Source organism: Astatotilapia calliptera, chromosome 6 (assembly GCF_964374335.1).
Source record: "Astatotilapia calliptera chromosome 6, fAstCal68.1, whole genome shotgun sequence".
Classification (NCBI taxonomy): domain Eukaryota; kingdom Metazoa; phylum Chordata; class Actinopteri; order Cichliformes; family Cichlidae; genus Astatotilapia; species Astatotilapia calliptera.
The window spans coordinates 12302531-12316185 of NC_137427.1; the positions used below are offsets into that span (position 1 = coordinate 12302531).

Sequence of the window (13655 nt, forward strand, 5' to 3'; positions counted from 1 at the left end):
GAGACAAAATAAAATCTATGTTTAGTATAATTATCAGTTTGCTTTCTTTCTTCACTAACACACAATTTGTTTTTGCATTAGTCTGCTGGATCCAGTCAGAAAATGCAGTTGATTTAAATGTGTTAGAAAACAGTACTTGAAAGATATTCTGCAACTTTATTTTGGTGAATTTTAATAATAATAATAATACGTTTACTACTACCGGTATTAAAAAAATAATTGTTTTTTTTTTTCTTGATAGTCACAAAGTATGGCAGTCAAACAAGCAGCTTGTTCTCTCCCTGCCATCTGGTTGTGACGCTAACAGATGGAGTGACTATAAATCTCTCAAACTGAAGGCTCCTTGGGAGTTGAATGCATGTATGCTTAAGTAAAGATTTTATTTGCAGCTGTAAAAAAAATGTACTGACAGCACTTTACATAAAACCCCAATAAAAAAAAAGTAGGCTTACATATATTATGTATGTATGTATTATATATGTATTTTAATGTATATGTTTTTTGTAAATTTTATTTTATCTACAGTAGGCTGGAGTATAGTGTCGTGTTTTAAACATGTGTTTTGCCTGACAAGCGATCAGGGGAGGACACAGAAATCTCTTTGTGGTTCAGTCAGGAAAAGAATCTAATGTGAAAATCTGTCAAATCAAATGTACATGACTACCCGTGGTGACTTCTTATGAAATAGGAAGCGAACAAAATGCATTATGTAATTCTAATGATCTGGTTTTAACTACATGAATGCATAACAACACAAAAAACCAAAAAACAAAACAAAAAACCTCCCAAAAGTAAATCAAAAGACAAATGTTGTGAAAGTTTTATTTTTTGTACATGCCCAGACAGCACATTTGTAAAGTGAAAACTTATATATAATTTTTTAAAATGTGCTTAAATATGTATCATTTTTTATAAATAGAGTTAAGTTGTATAAATATAAAAACAAATTGCAATATTATAGTCATGTAGCTGTAATGATGAACAACAAATAATTATTATTTTGTTTTATTTACATCATAAAATAAAAAAGACAACTTTTATTGTAGAAATGTAAATGTATTCAATTTTTTCAGTGTTAATAAATCTTACAACAACAGCTTTTCTGATTGCCGTGAGTTTCACGCATACTTCACTTGTTTTCCTGGTATCTTTTGGAGAAAGCAGAAATTAGAGACAAGTCTTTTCCAATGAGGTGTTTTTTAGGCAAAACTAATTTTTCGTATGTGCACATTATGCCTTGATCCTTCCCCATATTTCAAGAAGCTAATGTTTTTTATTGTTAAAATCACACCATATGCATACCCTTCAGATTGGAGGTATTTGAATATGCATCTTTTTTGATTTATCAAATGTTTTGTTTGGGGGTTTTTTGGGGTTTTTTACATCCGTGTTTTGCGTCGCAAAACTTCCTGATTGTGGGTTTGCTGGTGCGAAACACGTACGAGGTAGTTGGTTGGTAGTTTTGTGACAGCTTTTACTGTTTTTTGTGACTTTGAACCTGACACTTGACTCCACACCAAACTTTACAGCTGCTATTGTGGAGGCAACAGATTCAGGATTGCACTGCATTACCCAAATGCCTTCTCTGTAAATACTTTCTCCTCCTGTGTGCTGGTCTGCCCTGTCCTCACACACACATGCCAACCACTTGTGACTTTTCATCACACGCGTCTCTGCCTCTCCCGTTAACACAGGGAAGTAGCGTCACTCACGCTGGGGTAAAGACCTCTAGCAGTGATGTTATGTTAGTGTACATGTGCTAGCATTAGTCAACATGTTAGTGGACAAAGATGCCGTCTCAGCTGCTGGGCAAAGGTCAGATTATTAAGAAGCAGTGCAGAATTTAGCGTCAGAGGTGTAACTCGGACCTTCACTGCCTAACTTTTCAAGGTTTGTGCATTTCTTCCAATACGTCAAGGTTTGCTTGTCAGTTTTGGCTCGTTGGGTGTATAGCATCAAGTGTTGTCAGCTGCACGGAAGCAGGATTTATAGCTAATCGTGAAGATGCAACTGTTTTGGACAATGTTGCATTTTGCTGGATGTTTTACTGGACTCAGCGGATGACTATTCTTGAACCAAACTGGACCTGAACCCTTCCTCTAATTTGTTACTTCCTCCGATGAGGCTTTGTAGACAGACCAGATCAACGCTCAAGTTTTTGACTATGATGCTGTCTTGCGAGTTTTGCAGAGAGAATGTGGTTGTTGTAGTTTGACATGTCCCCCAAACGACTGTGTTATTATTGTTTTTAAAATAGAACAGGAAGCAACTATCAGTCAAAGTTGCTTGGCAGCTGTTTTTGGCTGATTTTTATGAATCTGCTGCTTTACGTATGCTTCTCAACATACAGTATGCACGAATGAAGTTTTAACTGGACATTAGGATGTGGTCTTGTATTTGTATAATGCTTTGTTGAGCTGAATTTAAAAGGAATCAGCGCTCCAGGTGCAGAATAGAGCTTATCTGACTGCTTTCTGAATAAGGAAATAGATGGGAGTTTTTTCTTTTAACATTCATATGAATTTTTCACTGGAATAATTATAAATAATTAGATTCTTGAACTACAGCACAACGTATGTGCCCCTGTCCACAAGGGGGGGGGGGGGGGGGGGGGGAGATATTCTCTTAATAAAATGGATTTGTATTGTTTTGGTTATTGGCATTTTATATTGGTTTATATTATTAGAAACATCATATTTTCTATTGTTAAGGAATGTATTTTCATTTGATTTTAAAATATGCTGATGACACTCAGCCTTTAACCTCTTTTTATTGTCCTTTTTTTTCTTTAGCAAAAAGGTCACTATGAGTCTTTATTATGTTTTTGTGACAGCTTATGGTTCCCTATCAGAAAAAAATGAATAAGTGAGCATGCATAGTTAGCAGCAAATTAACTTGTAAATGATGCCATATGAGAAAGTAGACATTCTTGTTTGATACCATCTGCCATCACTTTGCTCCGTAAGTTTATAAACAGCCGTAATTCTGATGTATATTCTCTCTAATTATGTATTTTTAAAATTAAACCTTGTGGGACGAAATAGAAACCTGTACATGTATTTATGTAGCTAAGAACACATGAAGCTATTCTGAAGACTGAGCTAATGCTGTCTGCTATGAATCTGTACTGCGACTCTGACTGTGAGAGGCTGTTTTCAGCGCGTCACTCAGAGCAGGGAACTGTAACAAATACACACCAAAAAACACACTGGCACACCACCTGAAACAAAATAAGAACACATCACGGCAGATGATTCAAATATATTCTATATTTGAATATTCAAATATAGAATAGAAAAGAATAGAATAGCCCTTTATTTTCAAAATAAAAATAAAACAAATTGTGGGACTGGGGGCGCTGTGCAGCTGCATACGTGCCGCCATCTTACATTTATATAATGTATAATATCAATATTATATTTGTATTTCATACACATGTGATGTTTTTATATATGATTTGCAACTGTTTTCTCTTTTGGATACTATAGTACCAGAGTGTGTTAGGATTGAAAATTGCACAGGCATGTTTCAAATCTAAGCTCTCTAGTCCATTTGAAAAGTTCGATAAATTGGTTATTTTAAACAGAAATGCATGTTTTTGTTTGTTTTTCTGTTTTGAATGATTTGTCTTCAGATTAGATTTGTTTGTCACTTTATAACTTCCTATTTACGTTTCCTGTCCATTCCTGTAGTTATTAAATATTCTTGATATTCTTTTCCACTTTTCAATTAAATATAGAAAGTCACATTGAATGTTTATTCTATCTATCTATCTATCTATCTATCTATCTATCTATCTATCTATCTATCTATCTATCTATCTATCTATCTATCTATCTATCTATCTATCTATCTATCTATCTATCTATCTATCTATCTATCTATCTATCTATCTATCTATGAGAAAGCTACAGAAACATATATGTATACATACATAGTGTTAAACCCTTCCCTTCCACAACTGGTTGAGGTTATTTTGACGCCTATATTCCCTATCGTCATAACAAGATTAGTTTGAAGTGTCTGGCACACTGTGCCAGGAGCCCAAGAGTCCATATTAGCCTATTAAGGACACTGTGTATCATGATGGCAGAGGGCAACTCTAGTATTTATAGCTTTGAGTCATAAGCTGGAATGGTGTAAGTGTATCTCTCCATCAGCATGCTTGTTCACTTAAGAAGAACTGGGAGCTGTGAATTGTCCAGGATGAGCAAAATATCATACGCACAGGTATTATAACTCCACAGACTGTACTGGATTACTTTGCTTTGTATATGTTGCAAATACATAAATTATTTATTAACAAAGTTCCAAAGAGCTTTACAGACAAAGAACAATAAAAACTGTTGACTAAATTAGGGTAATAAGCCAAAACACTGAGTATGACCAATTATTGGAAACAGAAAGTTCTGCTGATGAACTAACTCATTGTGATGTACCACTTTGGACACATAATAAGTTAAATGAATGCTTTATTATCAGATTTGATTGAACTAGTATTTTTTTATGATTTGATGGTGTTATACATCAGCCATTACTCTTATACTGTAGAAAATACACAACCTTTAATACAATATTTCAATACAAAGTGTACTACAATATTCTCAAAGTCCAAAACAAACTCACGATGTTTCATTTGGAGAGGTGGGATTTTAGGACCACAGTATATACAGCAAGATGATTTATGGCTCACTTGAAGTGTGAGTGATGGATATGATATGACAAGTTTATGATGTGGCGATGTAGTCACAAGACCATATCACAACTGAAGAAGCCAACAGGATGACAGACATGAAGGTGATAATCCTCTGCAAGATTCTGTTTCATAAATTAATATTTGAAAATGCCTTTTGACTTTTGTTTGTTTAGAACAACCAAAATCCATTTTATAATCTCTCACTTCTTAGGCACAGTACTACCTTTTATGAAAAAATTGCAAATAATCCAGATTCAAATGCTTCATAATTGCTGTGAACAAAGATTTATGGCTGTCGCTTATTTGTCTCTGACAGAGTATTTGCACAAATATTGAAGCAGTGGCCAGGCAGGCCGGTGTCAAGGGCTTAACATAGATAATGTGATGAATAGTCAAGTCGACTAAGTTTAGCTCTCGTGTAAGAGCATTCATCAGAAACTGAAAAGGCTGGCCAGTGAAACAGGGTCATGGCACCTGTGGGTTGTGTTGTTCTATTACAACAGTTTGTGTTGTGTTGTTGTGTCTGTAAATAAATAGCTCAGGTGCTAACTTTCCAACATCTTTGTCAAAATTAAATGGAATTTATGTTTTACATGGATGAATAATGTTAAATCAAATATTAATATGCAAATATTACGATTAAAAATCATACAGGACTTAATTTTCCTACAGCTCATTTCAATGTTTGTGTTTTGTACTTGCGTTTGAACTCTGGCTATCCAAACTTTGATTTTTCTTGCTTTTCCCAGTGCTTTTTCTTTGCATTGTGATGCTATAATATCAGGAGGTGGAACATCATTTACATAAGTAATCAGCTGATTGAGGTCTACAAAGCCACACTGCAAGATCCCAAATCCTCAATGAGTTAAAGATAATACCCTGTGAATGCAAGGCTGCGGCCAAGATGGAGAGTAAGATCTAGAAAGTCTAATCTCTTTCTTCAGTTTATTTCTTATAGCAGACAAAATTGAGATGATAGCTGCACTGACTAAGACCCAGAGGGACATTGGGATTGTAGGATCACGTGCTTTACTGAGATAGTTTTGCAGGAAAATCTTCCAAACTCATACTCAGCAGTTTTCAGATCTAACAGGCACACAGAGGCAGACTGGCAAGAGGAAATGTGTGAGGATTGCAGTACTTGTGATGTAGGATTAACAGATGATGTTATTCTAGACATGTTAATGTGAACTGCTTGCTGCGAGGCTCCAATCGTGTGATTGGTCAAGGGAGTTCACATGTGTTGCTGCTGCTTACATCCCGTTTAGGGCAGATTGAGAATGTGAACGCATAAGTTGTATTCAAACGGACAATACCTAACTTCTTTAGGAGACACTCATGATACACACTGAGCTCGCTTCATATGCTGTGAGTAGGATATCACAGGTTGCTAATGGAGGTCTGCAGAGACCTTTTAAGGGTTTTTCTGTGTTCTGTGAGCATGAACATGAAATGAGCTCCCAGGTTAACTGCAAAATGGAGCAAACTGACTTATGTGGGGACAACACAATCAGTACCAAGACAGTGTGATTTTTAGACTTTATCAGCTCTTTATCACCTGTAAAAGCTGCTAAATATGAAGAATTGAGCCTTCAGAAATTGACAAAGAGACATGACAGGGAGATTTTCAGGAGATGTGCAGATGTGTCAGTACACGTGGCCATCGTCATGGGAATACCTCAGTGGATTGTCTTCTTACCTTTCTGTTTCATCCTTGCACCTTGGACTTAATTAAAGAATACATGACATTTCCTGTGCTGTCAACAATGGACTGGAGATGTGTTAGTATTGACCATACTGGATCAAATATATGCTGCTTTAGATGGATATAACATTGCTTTAATTATGCTAGTATATGTGCCATAGAGATGTAATAAACTTTCAAAAGGTTTCAAAATTAAATTGATGAACAGGTCTTAACAGGTTAAAACATAGTGTCTGTGTCCATATGCACACTGATTAGCCACAATGTTTATACTGTGTAGGTCCTGAAAAACAACTGTGACCCGTTGGGGTATGGAAATGAACCTGGCAGGAGACCTGATAGTTTTAGGTTGGGACCTTTGGGAATTATGTTTGATTTAAGACATTGTTTCAATGCATAAGCAGATGGGAATCTGCTTATCAGAAGCAAAATGCTGTGTAATTACATTGTTTGGTTTGCCATAATCCCAGCAGCAATGACAACAGGCTAATGGCAGTGCTAAACTCTCATTTTCTGGTTTATTGCTTGTGAGATTTTCCATGTGTGCAGATATTAGCTGTGGGGCACTTAAGTGTGTAAAAATTTAAAGCTGAAACTTTGAAACTTTAAATCAGCCAATATCAGCAAGAAAAGGAAAACTGTGAAGTATCTGATAAATCTTTCTTTGTAATACCAGCGATATATGGTATTAGTTAGTGTAATGAAAGCTAACCAGAAATTAGCTGCCGGTGGGCATTAAGCCAAGCACAATATCAGTGCTTATTAAGCTGTTGCAAAGGACTGTGCAAACTGTGCAAAATGTGTCATTATTTGGTATCAGTACACAACATTTGCAAATCAAATTTTTAAAAAAAAGCTCCGTACACAAGACCCTGTGTGATGCAAACTGTAGAGAATTGGTTGTTACTTATATATAGGTGTGGGAAACAATATGTGTACACATATCAATCCAGGCTCAGGGGGTTGGGAAGCGCATCTGTAACCGGAAGGTCGCTGGTTCGATCCTCGTACTCTCTGCCCTGGTCGTTGTGTCCTTGGGCAAGACACTTCACCTACCGCCTACTGGTGTGGGCCAGAGAGGCCGATGGCGCGATATGGCAGCCTCGCTTCTGTCAGTCTGCCCCAGGGCAGCTGTGGCTACAACCGTAGCTTGCCTCCACCAGTGTGTGAATGTGAGAGCGAATGAATAGTGGCATTGTAAAGCGCTTTGGGTGCCTTGAAAAGTGCTATATAAATCCAATCCATTATTATTATTATTATTATTATTATTATTATTATTATTATATTGAGCCAGTATTGTTATCAGAGTAATACTAGCAAGATTGAATCGATGGTTTAGTGAAAGCTGTGTTTTATTTTGTGAACTAAATATTCTGGAAAGTAAAAAATGCTTTAGTGATATTTAAAATGTGTTCAGAATTTGCAAACTGGTGATGATTGATGTCATAAATCATGACACAGCTCTCTGCTCTACATAAGCTGCTTTTTAAGTTAAAAGTATATATATTGGTTTTTGGTATTAGCAAAACTCACTGTGTCTTTACTTGGTATTGGATTGCTACCAAACCTTGCAGTATTGCAAATCACTAGTAAATAATTATGAAGCTATAAAAGAAAATGGTCTGAAAATATCATACAAATCACAGTATTGGCCACATATTTTATTAGAAATGAAAAACATGTGTAATGTGTAATTGACACTTTACAGACAGTTGTAGACTAAATCCACCATTTTTAATGAAGAACAGAGCAAAGATCTGTTCTGTAGCCTATAAGTATCAGTTAAATTTGCCCAAATCTTCAGAAACAGGCTTAGAATCATAGGCAAGGTTAATAGATTAGATCTTTGAGGTTCCTGAAAAACATCTGTGATCTTTTGTACCCTGCAGCATCACTTCGGGACCTTTGGACGGTGTTGACAATAAGGGTCTCCAGTTGGGTGTCCAGCTCCCAGGCAGTTCGCAGACAGGTCCTCAGCAGCAAAACCAGCAGCTCCTCTTGACTCCAGCCAGCCTCCAACTCGCTCAGCTCCAGGCCCAGCTTACCCTCCATCGCCTGAAACTGGCTCAGGAAGGCAACACAGCTGCTGCGGCCACTGTTCTCAATCAGGTTCTCTCCAATGTCAACATGTCTCAGCCCTTGTTTAATCAGTTACGGACTTCAACTATGGTTGGAAGTCAACAGAGTGCCTTCCCCACAGGAGTGCTAGGTTTCCCCTCTTCAAATTCAGCCTTGGGAGCCTTGGTCAGTGGGGGATTCAACCAAAATTCAGGCACTGTTAGGCTGAACCATCCTTGTGGAGGAGACGCGATGGGTCAACAGGGCAATGAGTATGGGAAAAAGTCTGGGTCGACTTACCCCTCTGACACAGACAGACGACTTCAGTACAACTTATCTGGAGGGACATCTGCAGCATCAGCCACTGCTGGTAACGGGCTGTCCACAGTTATCAATACTCAGGCAAATAACATGACCAATGTTGGTCTTCAGCGAGATTTCTATAGACAGGATATGCAAGTACAACAAGCTGGGTTTAGTGAGCAGAAAATGAACATTTTTAACTCAATGGGACATAAAGAGCAATGGCAAGGTCAAACCAACTTGTCTCACACCGGTATGGTGGATGTGGGTTCTAATCCTCCCCCTGCGTGGACACCAGCTGGACAGCCGGCTCGGCCTAGGACTGAACTATATAACCCAGAGGAGCCAACCCATGATACGAAGTTAAACTGCAATAGTGCAGCAGTTTCCTCTTTTGGTTCAAGTGGCATGCAGGCTTTAGGACTCTACCAGCACCTGCACGGAAAAGAGGAAGCTTTATCGTCAGGTACCAGGACACTTCAGCCTTATCAAGTCAATGATTACCATGCTGTTACACCCACTCAGCTGCCACACCAGTGTAGCATTTGTGACAAGAAGGTCTACAACCTAAAGGTGAGCAAATTGATGAGTGTAAATCTTAGCACGTGACCATTATATGAATCTATGCATTTGTATATTTGAAACAGGAACAGAACAAAGTTAGTTTTCTTGAACTAAAACACAAGTTTGTGTGTTGCTTGAAGGATTTTACAAAATTTAAACAAGTCCTGACTTTCTGAATGAGCATTAAGCAGATATTAAGAATAGCTAATATACAGTAGTTAAGTATTTTTGTTCGATGGCCTCTAAGTCCATGATGGTGTCTCTTTAATTGGTTTCAGCCATGAGGTTATACAAGGGGTAGCTAAGAGCCACTAAGGGAGGGCAAGTATTGGGCTTCCTGTGTCTAAGCTGTTTGAGTCTACATGTTCAGACAGTGTTTATGTGTGTACGTGTGTTTAGGACTGGGAACAGCACGTGAAGGGAAAGCTACACCTCCAGAATCGAATGTTGTATGCAAATGACAGGTGAGTCATTTACAACTCCAAAAATTCACTGCACACAGTCTAAATTAGACTATCATTGATGACTGAGGACGTTCAGTAAGCCTCTGTGTTGATGTGATTTGTTGTGGTTTTTGTTTTGCTGAGTTTCAGACTTTTTACACAGCTTTAAAACGATGTCGATCAATTCAGAGCAAACCTCTTTTAGCAGTTGGAAATATGTTAGTTTCCTTTTCCTTACTTCTTATGCAGCTGTCTTAATCTTTCTCTGAATATGAGCTCTGTCATAAGATATGAGCGAGCAAGGCAGGGGAGAGGCAGCTAAAATCAGCCGTCTCTGATTGTTGCAGTTCAGCGGTGGTATCAGCTGGAGCTACTCACTATGCTGTCAGCAGGCCTTCTGATGGAGGTCTGAACCCCGCAGGAACGAACCACATAGTCTGTTCTGCTGCGAGTCAAGGTAGGATAACCCACCACCAACACCACCAGCTGTGTATCTCCTTACATTAGCACAAAGTGTAAAACATCAGTCTTAACTCCTGCTGTAAGAGTGATATTTTACTCATCACTTGATTATGAGAAACGGGGTATTTTTAGGACATGAGGCAGCATGTTTTTATAGTTGAACACTTCTTATTTTAACACATTGAAGTGCTGCGTGCAGTTAGCGTGAAGTGTTTTGAAGTCCTAAAACAGTGCTGCACCGTGCCAAGTCATCTTTTTTTGTACATGCTGGAGGAGTAGCAGTAAACACAACAAAGCCGAAGACTTCTACGCGCTGCTTTTCTGACAAACTCTCTTGATCCTATTATATATGCTTCATGCATTCACTTATGTATAATTACTAACTACAAACTGCCAACAAGCCCATACAGCATTAATATATATTAATTACCTAACACAATTTTTATTGGATGAGTAATCTGTTAGAAGATCTCTGTCTCAGTATTGTATTCCCATTGCTTGGAAGGGTGGTGAAGAAATGTCTTTAAATAAAATGGAAACAATGTGTTTTGAGCTACCCAAGACTGGGTAGCTGTTTGAACTATGCTAGTACTGTGTGCCAATTTCCAATAGTTCTGAGGTCATTCCATCATAGTTACAGCTCCTATGGCACATTCAACCGATTTTAAATTTAGACAATCTTCTCTTTAGGGTTTAAATAAATCTGAAGCTAACATTTGGATATCTATTGTGGAGGCACTCTGCACTTAAGATTAAACCATCTGGTTTAAATAGTTTTGGAGCTAAAATCCAAGTGATTGGATGGTCCCTTATGAGCAAGTATTTACACAACAATGGGAAGGAAGAGCTCTCGTGTAGCAAAAAGAGGCCTCTGGCAGAACCAGGCTCAGGGAAGTTCAGCCATCTGCTGCAACTGGCTCAAGCATGAGGGGAAAGAGACAAGAAAACATAATCACCACGAGTTAGCTAGGACTAATGCCTGCACGATTCTCACATCGGCCAAAATGGCAGAAATCTGCTTAATCAGACACCATGTGAATGTTGTGGTGCAGAGAAAACTGCAGAATGAAGACTCATCAAACATTTTCATTCTCAGCTGCATCTCCATCTGTAATATCTATAAAGCTACAGGGCTTGTGTGAAAATGGGTTATGCAAATGAAACTGCAACTACATCTGCATCACAGTGGAGCATCATTACTGTTTCCCAGATGTTTCTCAAGAGTGACGTGTTTAGCAAAGCCTTTTCTTCCAGCTAGGTGCTGGTTGGGGCAAAAAAAGACTTTGAACAAAGAGGAAATTAAGAAAAAGCAACAATAAAAAAATATATTAAACATTTTGAACAAAATATTTAACAGTTTGAAAATGTACTTTACTAAAGCAAAGTTCTTCCCTCGCACTGGGTTTACTGTTTCAGGACAGTTGTAAGTTCCCATATCAAATTGTTTCCACAGATGTATCCTCAGGAGCCAGTATGTCATACTTGCCAGCTACAGCCATGAAGACTTACCCCACGCCAGACACAGGATTTGCCTCACACCAGCCAGAGTCAAAGGTCAGACAAATGTTTGGGTTTTTTGGATTGGATACATGGTTCTTTGTTAGAGCTTGCCCAGAGCACATAAATCAAATTTTAAGATAAGTTGGAAAAAATGCTAGTGACAAAGAAGCAGCTGAAATTCTTGATTTTTCACTCCCTATAAAAAAAAAAATATATAATTCAAATTTGATTTTTTAAATTACATTTGAACATCCAACAGTATGTTCAAAGGGCTCTTATACCTTTGACATGATCTCTTCATTTAGTTTTTCTGAGCATTTATTCTGCTACACTTCTTTCATGTGACATTTAAACATCAAGAAAGAGTGAATAAGTAAGAATCAACACCAAATGTGTGCTGCTTATTGAATGGACTCAGTTCACCTTGTTGACAGACGCTCAGGCCCAACACCAAGTTTCATGTTAGCGCTCTTCCACTGAACTTTAATAGTTAGAAGACTACTTCCAAATCTATCAAGCGCATGAATTACGAAAGCCCTAGGTTTAAAAAAGAGCACAACAGCAATAAATACAAATACATACATAGGAACATTTATCCAGATTTACTCAAGAATACATTTATATTTTAAGAATAAGAGATTTTTTGTAATTGCTTGAACACTTTTTCTTTTACTTCTGTTTTCTGGTTATGCACCCTAATATGTAAAGACACTTAGATTTAACCTCCTGATGACACTGAAGGATTCAAACATAATTAATATTAGCAATGTAGAGGGTTACCAAATGGGTTGCAAAAGCAAAAACTAATCCTAACACTGATTTTAAAGTATTTCTAAGAGTATAGATGAAGGATAGTTGTCCTAACTGTGGTCCTGCAGTGAGTTTGCCTGAGCTAAAGAGCCTGTGTTTGACTGGGGTTAAAAAAACAGCAGCTGTTGATAGGCGTCCATCATGAAGACAGGTCTCTTGAAAAGCACAGTGCAGATGATGAGTGAAGAGAAAGGACACCAAAATTAGACCCAGCAAACGTTCGGGAAGCCTACACTTATGACTAGCATGCAGCTTTCAACAGTCTGCGGGCATCAACACACACCCAGTGCATGGATATGTATTAATATGGTTACACAAACACACTATACAGACTCGTGTGCTCTATACTTTATTTTAGCTTCAGTTTTTTATAATGCATAAAGCATGGCATTCAACTTGTTAGATTATATTTTCTCACTTTCTATAATTTCCCTTAAATTTTGAAGTTAAATTTGTAACTTTAAATTAAAGTTAATTTGTGACAAATTCAAAGTCAAATTCAAAGACAAGACAGGCCGATCCAGAGATGGATGCCTTAATGTTTAAACTAGATTCCTTCGCCGCTAAAGCCGCTGTTTGTTCTTTGTTGCCAGGGTAACTGTATAACAGAATGCTGAAGTAAGTGATGGAAAAAGCCGTGTGCGTCTTTGGTTGGTTTTTGACAAAGGATTTGATTTTATTAGCGTGGAAGTATTTATAGGGTGTGCTACATGAGCTAATGTTGGTTGCAATAAACACACACCTGTCCAAGCCTAACATGTGAGGTTTTATTGTTTTTAAAGCCCTGCGAGATCCCAGGGATCACACAAATGCACACACGCATACAAGTTTTGATATTCTGTGTCATTTTTAGTGTAACAGCAATTTAGTTGTTAGATATGCACAGAAAAAAATTAAAAAGTTACATAAATTGTTTTCATTAATTTCACTTAACTAAATAAAAAAAATTGTGGTTGCAGTTAACTGAAATAAAAAATAAAAACTACACTTTAGTAAGTGAATAAAAATTTTGAAAAGCGCTTTTCACAGGCAAGAGTCACAAAACCAAAATGCAAAAGTGCACCATTTTACCATATTAAGGCAAAAACTACAATAAAAACTAAGCATTTAGAAG

At 37.5% G+C, this 13655-nt stretch overlaps 1 protein-coding gene across 3 annotated transcripts in view; it reads left to right on the forward strand.

The window, feature by feature from the left end:
* The window catches only part of rbm20 (RNA binding motif protein 20), a 47371-nt gene that overhangs the window by 21420 nt on the left and 12296 nt on the right, over positions 1-13655 (forward strand). For all 3 annotated transcript variants that reach the window (XR_013909626.1, XM_026170336.2, XM_080302780.1), the window contains exons 2-5: positions 8291-9335; positions 9726-9790; positions 10117-10226; positions 11685-11785. Coding sequence is in view for 2 of the 3 variants with exons in the window: in XM_026170336.2 (XP_026026121.2) it covers positions 8291-9335; positions 9726-9790; positions 10117-10226; positions 11685-11785 (1321 nt within the window). In the remaining variant the exon portion in view is untranslated. The remainder of the gene's footprint in view (positions 1-8290; positions 9336-9725; positions 9791-10116; positions 10227-11684; positions 11786-13655) is intronic.